General features: G+C 41.7%; 1 protein-coding gene across 2 annotated transcripts; it reads right to left on the minus strand.

Moving 5' to 3' along the window:
• Nucleotides 1-801: 801 nt before the first annotated feature.
• Nucleotides 802-7868, minus strand: LOC124212810 (importin-4). Of its 2 annotated transcripts, none has more exons than XM_046613288.1 (15): nt 7652-7868; nt 6417-6503; nt 6175-6282; nt 5941-6093; nt 5289-5474; nt 4905-5199; nt 4685-4842; nt 3934-4537; nt 3601-3836; nt 3343-3539; nt 2921-3261; nt 2668-2843; nt 2335-2537; nt 1922-2232; nt 802-1832 (listed from the first exon to the last, which is right to left on the minus strand). In XM_046613288.1, the coding sequence occupies exons 1-15, from the start codon at nt 7703-7705 to the stop codon at nt 1720-1722; spliced, it is 3222 nt and encodes a 1073-aa protein (XP_046469244.1). In that variant the 5' UTR covers nt 7706-7868; the 3' UTR covers nt 802-1719. The 2 variants fall into 2 exon arrangements, with proteins under 2 accessions (XP_046469244.1, XP_046469243.1); XM_046613287.1 differs by having other exon boundaries at nt 2335-2543.
• Between the last annotated feature and the right edge of the window lie 204 nt (nt 7869-8072).

Here is an 8072-nt window from a genome sequence, read left to right on the forward strand (position 1 = left end):
ATCTTGGGAATAAGAAATGGTGTTGTGAGGTAACAATTTCACTTTTTTGCCGTCGACGAAAACTGGACAGTTATTGGAGGTCTGTTTCTAATCGGTAGTCGATGAGCATCGAGTGATGGGGATGGAAGGTAGCTCTGGTCAGGTAGACGATTGGTGAACGGCTTCTACTGTATGGCTATAATCGAAGTATGCCATAGTTTTCACGACCTCGCGATGACCAAGTTACGGTTCATCGATGCGCTGAAAGATCGATTCTACTGATATCGATATTGCACATTTTCATTCACAGATCATGAGCTCAGAATCGTTTCTTTATAACATTTCACGCCGGCTGTTCAAACGTGAACGTCTGAGTTGTCTGTTGCTTTTGTTGTACATACACTGCAGAATTATTATCGTTTAGATAATGTTCTTTTTTTTTCACAGCATGTTTTCATGGACTTGTTCTGCAATTTTTACATATAGCGTAAAACTTAGCTACGGCGAATCTAGTTACCTGACAACCTTAGTTGTGATCTTAACGCTTTGACTATGTCAGCATCGAAAATAAGTTCGAAGTTCCCCAGCTTCCATCTCACGAATTCTAGTACGAAGGTTGATCTTATCTAAACAGCCGCGTTTTCAGATACGTAGATTTCCACGGTTTTCGGTTATTGCCAAGGTCTTGTTGGAAGTTTCTTCTGTTCGAGTTAACTACCAAATCGTAATTGTCAGCTTAGAATAAACGTGATGTCGAGATATGTGAATGAGATTTTATTCGGAGAATTACGAGGTGGAGAGAGTAGCAATGCTGACTTGTAAAATATGCAAATTCTCTTCGTCTTTATTCGGTTTTCTTTCACTTTTTTCTCGGTTGTGATACACATTCGTTTTTCATGAATACTTAATTATACGTACATGTGCAATGTATATTCAATATATAATAATGTTTTATATATAAAAGGTATTTTAGGACATTGCAACAGCATAAAATGTAATAATACATTTAAATTTAAATAAAAAAAAAAAAAAAACCTAGAACAAGTAGAGCGTAACGATGATGGGCAATTAGTTTTCCAGTTTTCATGATACTGTTATTCTAGGTGCGGTATAGACACGAATCACCATATTTCGATAAGAAGTATTATCGATGATTCGGATAGTTTTTCAATAGATAGAATGAAAATTAGTCTTAATTAATGAAAAACCGCTGAGTAAAACTTCAATCTAAATGTAATAATTATATAACTTAAATGCAGAAGGCACACAAATCACGAAATGTCAATATATTACTTTATATTCGTGCTTAAAGCAGTAAGAAAAATTATGAAAATCAACAGCAACAAGAAACATAAAATAATCGTGGCGGGTGAAACGTGATCTCGCTCGATTGTATGCTTTAACAAATATATTATAGAACGTGCCTCGAGAAGCCAGCTGTCTCCAAAGATTGAGCTGTCTTGTAAATAACAAAAAAATTGTCATGCCGTAGACAAACGAGAAAAAACAAAAAAACAAGTCTTCAATACGACGTGATATATATAGCGTGAGTTTTTTTAACAACCCAACGATCTAAGAGCTCAACCTGAACATAAGCCGTAACACCAATTGCCCGAATGAAGCGCACGGAATCGTTCCGCTGTCAGGAAAACTCGCGGTATATTTCATCTTTCATCTTTCTTTTTTCTTTTTGTTCTTTCCTTAAACAGCCTATAATGGTGAAACGTTAAACAACAGCGTTTACTGAAAACCGGCTCTTACTTCCGGCGGAAGACTAGCCAATAATTCGTTCCATTGGGTCGGGAAATCGGCTTGCGTTACCCTTAGAAATTTCGTCACGATCTCTTTGCATTCTGTTAAAAGAAGAATAGATAAAAAATTATCGATCATGTTTCAACACTCTGTTCTCGTTCGCTTTAAATTTATCTAAAATTGGACTTACCGTCGTCCATTGCTCTGCCCTCGTGAACGATGCTCACTGCTACTTTGAGGAGACTCGGAATGTGGTTTTTGATAACGTCATGTCCGTTCTCGTAGAGCACCATCACGCTCTTGAACACCGCCTTGTTCTCCTCAAAGTCTTCGCGAAGAGGCAGCTGCCCTACGAAAACTGGGAATACCTGCTCCAGTGGTACGATGGTGGGATTCGTTATGATAAGGCGCGCGATCGCACCGACGATGTTGTCCCGTGTTCCTCCATGAGTCTCTGTCCCTATCGCTTCCGAAAGCGATTGAAGAATTTCCGGGTAACGTCTGAGTGCCGGGTATTGAGACGGAAAAATTTATGAAACTATATTGTGATCATGCACGCAGAGCGATAGTCCCAATCGGTCGGAGATGATTTACAAAGGATACGGGTAGACGGCTTCCTTTCCATGTAACGCTAGTTCTCCGATTCCGTAAATCGCGTTGTTTCGAACCTCAGCGTTTGGGTCTGTCGATAGTTTTAGCAGCCTTGGCAGGAGTTGCGGCACGAAGTTTGCTACTGTCGGTCCCAGGGCTGAGAGACACTCGGATATTGTACCGATACCGAATGATCTTTGCGCCTCCGTTTTGTTCTTTTGCTGAAAGAAAGAGGGTTGTAGTGAAGGAAACTGTCCGCCTCAATCGACTTTGCTTCACTTCATTTTTAAAAACTGTCCGATTCTTTCAGACTTTGTGCAATTGTATAAAGTCGCGTTTGCTCACCAATTTGGCTAGGAAAAGAGGAAGCAGTGCTTGGAAGTAGAGAAGGAAATCTTCTGGCTTCATGGCTTTACCAAAACTTGGTAAAACGTCGCCGGCGCATTCAATTAATAGCTCGTCTTGTTCGGCTTCGGTCTCGTCGCCATCTGTCTCATCTTGGTCCTGACATTCGGTTTTACCTGAAAATTGTCCGCTTAGTGAATTAATCAATTACGGAATAGCGTAGATACGAGTGAATAGATTTCTTCTTTCTCACCCGTCATGACTTCAGTAATACAGTTTATAATCGCATCTTTGTGACCATCCTGAATGAGAACGTCAGATTTTAATTCTTTGAGGAGTTCGGAATAAGCGTCAAGCGCAGCGATGGCTATGATGCATTCTTCGTCTAATCTAATGAGCTCCGCCAACTTTGGTACAAATACCGAGAGTGCCTTTTGCGTGGCTACTTTGCCCTCGTTTGTATTTATCTTTGAAAAACTTATGCAGAATTGTAGCAGGGCTTCAATCGCGGCCTTTCTGATATCCTCTTGTGGGTAGTTGATGAGTTTGAAAATTTCTTCAAACGATCTTTCCAAGTATGGCAAATACGCTTCTCTGTTGAGAAAACAGTCATACAACTTGTGATTAAAGTTACTAGAAATTAAAAAAATCTGTGTAACAGAAAGTAGTTTATACCCCGTGTTCTTAGCAATCTCTTTCAACGCGAGGATTGCCTCCTCCTTCTCCTCAACGTAGGAATTTTCGACTACGTAGCCGGCTAAGTCATCGTAATCGTCCTCGTTGTCGGTATTTTCAATGTCCTCTTCTTCTTCCGTCTCACTTGCATCCTCGTAAACTGGAAACGCGGTATTTTCATCATCCTTGAAGTGTGGCTGTGAACAAAGATTGTTTAAAATCCGATTTGCTTAGGGCGTGTTACCGTTTTAAACTTACCACAATTCCCTCTGCGCTTTGTATGCTATGTATCATGGGTTCGACAATTCGTGGCAGAACTGCACCCAGGCCTTGTTTCAATACCGAACTAATCGACGCGAACAAACCGTAAACACATTTTTTCAAATCAGGATCATCGTTTTCGGTCATCAATTTCATTCCGAGATTCAAAGACTCTTCGGCTAGCGGTCGGAAATGGTCGTCGCCTATCGTTCTCGCCAGCACTCCCAGGGTATCTGGAGAAATGATTCATTTTCGTATTATACGATAGAAAATGATATTTCTAAAGAGATTTTTTAGTGTCATAGCCTCGCAGTCTGGGTATCTACAAACCTACGGCTTGAATCTGCAGGCACATAGTTTCTGTACTCTGTTTCTCCGTGAGATATCCGCGGAGGTTTTCAACGATCGTCTGAAAATATGGAATCATATTTTCTTTGCTAGCATTTGCGGCTGCTCCTATGGCACTGAGGGCCAGTTCCCTGACGTGTATATCGGCATTAGGTGTTTGTAGGGCTTTGAAAAGGCACTCCATAAGTATCGGAAGATAAGGCAAAAGTCCCTCATTTAAATTTTCACAGAAAACTTCTAGGGCGTAGAACATTCTGTCGACCGGTGGAGACTTGCTGTTGTTTTGCAACTGCATGTGAGAGCATACGTGTCCCAAGTACTCGAACAGAACTGGGAGCAACTCAGAAGCGTATTGACTAATCTCGGGCTGCAGATGTTCCGCGAATTGACCCAGTGCAAACAATGCAGCATTGCGAACTACCGGTTCTGTACTCGTGATTCCACCACAAATGCACCTCAAAAACGACTCGAGGTACTTTGATCGAATGAATTCTGAACATCCCTCGGCTAGCACTGCCATCGCGAGGTACGACGCCTTTTTAGAATACATGTTCGATCCTTGAAGTCCCGGCTCAATGTGCTGCAACTGGGATAGAAATTGGATTAGGATTTCTTCTATTTACAAGTGAGATGGTGTTGGTATAGCCATACTTTGCTTACTCTGCTCGTTCTCCCTTATTTTAATATTTACAAACGTAATTGTAATAAATGAAGGCTAATTTATATCACTCACAACATAAGGGATTAATTTTTCTGGTGGAAGGTGCAGGGCTAGAAGGTCTAGGGTTTGTGTCGCACAAGTCATTGGTGTACTGTCATCAACATTATCGCAAAAGTAAGCTTCGTCGGATTCATCCGTGGGCGGTTCGGCCATTAAGTTGAACAACATGTCTAAAAAAAAGTCAAGTAATGGATCATGCAAGCTCCGAGTATACAAGTTTATTCGACATTACCAATGACAGGTTCGACCAGTCTGTGTTTGACGAATGCCTTCTTTTTAGTCTTCGCTAGCCAGCCCATAAACCCAACTGCCTTGACTCTAAGTGCGTCGTCTAGCGTCTTGTTTGCGCCAAGGGTCAAACATAGGCTGACGAGAGCCTTGACATGGGGGGAAATTACGTCCATCGCCTGTTCGCAGAGTTCATCCAGCAACTCGAAGGCCTCGACTGCCTGTTCTTCATTGGTAACTGCGAGCGCCTGAATAACGCTAATTATCCGAGGCATCATTTGGTGATAAGAGTTTACCATCTGAAAGATATTCTTGGTAATTTCAAAATCGAAACAAATAATACAGCAGTCTTGTTACGGCAGCAAAGTAAACCTAAATTTCTACTTACGGGTTGGTTTCCTTCTACTAGTGGCACCAGGTGCGTTAGCGTCAGTAGAACGTAGAACGCTACAGGATGTCCCAAGTCCTGAAGCCCGTTCAGTGTGTTTTCCAAGAGGAAGACCACCGACTGGGCATGCGGCAGGTATGCTTGTGGCGCTACCTCAGTCATTGTCGATAAAGTGTACATGCCGATCTGAGGGTTTGTTCAAATAAGAACGGTAATAACAGATACTCAAAATTCAATTTATCATTAGCGATAAGATGGAAAATCGACGCCATTACCGCGTTATCGGCTCACCTCGTAACTTTGACCTACGTGTTCTGCGACCGCTTTCAGAATATAGAAACAAATATTTAACTATCAAATTTTCTATAGCTGACATAGTGGAAAAATGTATTTACTCAGCGTGCGTGGATAGTAGAACGCATACTAATCGTTAATATAAAGTAATTTCGTTTCTGAAATTTCAGTGCCATCTTTGATCACGTGTTGGAAACAGTCGTACCCTCAGATTCTAATCAATCAACCTTAGTTGGAGTTCTCCTGGTTGCGGTATTATAGGCGAAAATTCGAGCACGTAACGTCCGCGGTCAATTAGGTAATTCGTGAGTGAAATAACCAATATACCGGTATTAATACGCGGTCGTGATGATTATACCTCCTTATCGGCGAGATTTTCGCTCGTTACGGATTGTTGAACGAACTGCAGTACTTCCGGCCATCCGTTATTGCCAAGTTCGTGCTTGATCACCGTACCGATCAGTTGGGCGATCGATTTTCTTACGGAGGTTTCTTGTTCGTTGAGAAGCCGCTGCGAAGAAAGATGATTCTGTGAGTAAATTCACTACATTTGTTGTTCATTCTTGTAAGCGTCGCAAAATATATAATCTACCTTGAGCATCGCGTCCTTAAAGCTAGCTTTTACTTCCGGAGAAAGCTTGGCCCAATGTTTCCCTTTGCTCAAACGTTTTCTCATCAAAACGGCCGCGTACTGTCTTATCTGTGTAATGAATTTTAATCGTTGCCTAGTTAATTAATTTTCGAAACGTGAAGGGATGATGGATACATGGAATAAAATCGAGGGTTTGAAAATGCGACGAATTATCTTCAAGTAAATCGCGAATATATTCCTACCTGGGGTTTCGGCGACTCAACTACAACTGCGACCAGTAATCCAATGCATTCTGGGTTTTTGAAGGCGTCCCTTAGCTCGATCGTACCCTAAAAAACCATTATTATTCTTTCCATAGATGTGAGCAAATTTAGTTTTTTATATTAGTACAGTATTTTTTACGCGATATCTCTCAATAACATTGCGTAATATTTACGTTTTAATTATTTCCCACGTAGGTATTAATATGCCGATAACGACAATGTGTGCAATCTACATTATATGTACGATGTAAATTACTCCTAACAACAAAGTACACCAATATCGCTGGCGTTGATATAGGTATAAACTTGAGGGTAAATACGCGGACGACATAGCGACGCGTGCGGTTAGTCATCGTTTATAATCGTCGAAAAAAGTTAATTATTTCATCGGCTGAGTGGCTATTAGTCTCGTGTAGGTATAATACGATGGATGCACCAACATAATTGGTTTGCATATGAATTGACAACAGTAGGTACGATATGTACATACGTACGTACATCCATATGTAGATTTTGAAAGCCGTGCTTTGGGTCGAGTGATCGAATTTGACGAGGTTGAAGTTAGTAACGTTGTGGTAAAGAATAACTATTTTCCTAATTTTAAAATTTTAATTTTAAAAGAACCAATATTTCGTAATTTGAGTGTGTTTTGTTTTATTACGATTTACCGAATTGCAGACAATTCCAAAATCGCGAAATAACGCTTATTACTCGGCATGAATAGTTACGATAACGTTACTAACGTCGAGGAAGGAGGCGGCGTATCAAAAAAAAAATAAGTAAAGAAACAGAAATGGAAAGAAGAAGGCGCAGGAGGAGGGGGTGGTCAGGAAAATACCAGCGACAATGAGTAACTCGGTTTTAAAAGTAGCCTTTGATCGCGATCACGAGGAATGCGACTTGTACACATCGTTAACACGCGCCCCTCTGACGTGAACATGCACAAGTAGGTATCTTCACGCCGGTCAAGCCTAGCGCGTACTTCGGAGTGGTGTTGAGGGGCTGCTGACTGGGAGCACGTGTCGCAGGGTATTGGCCTCGCGGATTGACCAACGAAACGTCGTGTGCATGCATACATACATAATACGTACGAATCCGCGAATGTTATGTCTCTCTCGCACGTGTGTGCTGTTCCATCTATTTTGTCGTACATGCTGGAACAGCTGATCGTTGTCGTCTCGTATTCTCGGCTAATATAATATCTCTGCGCTTACCTGTTTGATTATCGCGTTGTCGGCGACCAATAGCTTCTCCAGAACTTTCTCCATGTCGATACTCTTTTTTTATATCACCGCGCCGATGCTCTGTCACAAAAACAAAAAATCTTCCGCAATCGAACCTCAAAAATTCCTGGTCAAGTTTCTTCGGTATTCTTCTCGTCGAGTCAAACCAGAGGCGACATGAGGATGTCGCGTCGTCCTTCCACGGCTTCCGACAGCGACACTGCGACCGGGTGATTCGGAGCGGAGCATCGTCAACAACGCCACGAACCGAAAACTTGCAGGCGTCGCGGTGAACTGGCACGTCGCTGTCTTACCGACAGTAAGTAATACTTATCGACAATCCTAAGTTACCTACCGTAAGTAAAGAAAACATCATTACAGTACCCACGGAGGGAAGTTGTTGGTAGTTTGT

The sequence above is a fragment of the Neodiprion pinetum genome, chromosome 2, assembly GCF_021155775.2.
Source record: "Neodiprion pinetum isolate iyNeoPine1 chromosome 2, iyNeoPine1.2, whole genome shotgun sequence".
Lineage (NCBI taxonomy): Eukaryota > Metazoa > Arthropoda > Insecta > Hymenoptera > Diprionidae > Neodiprion > Neodiprion pinetum.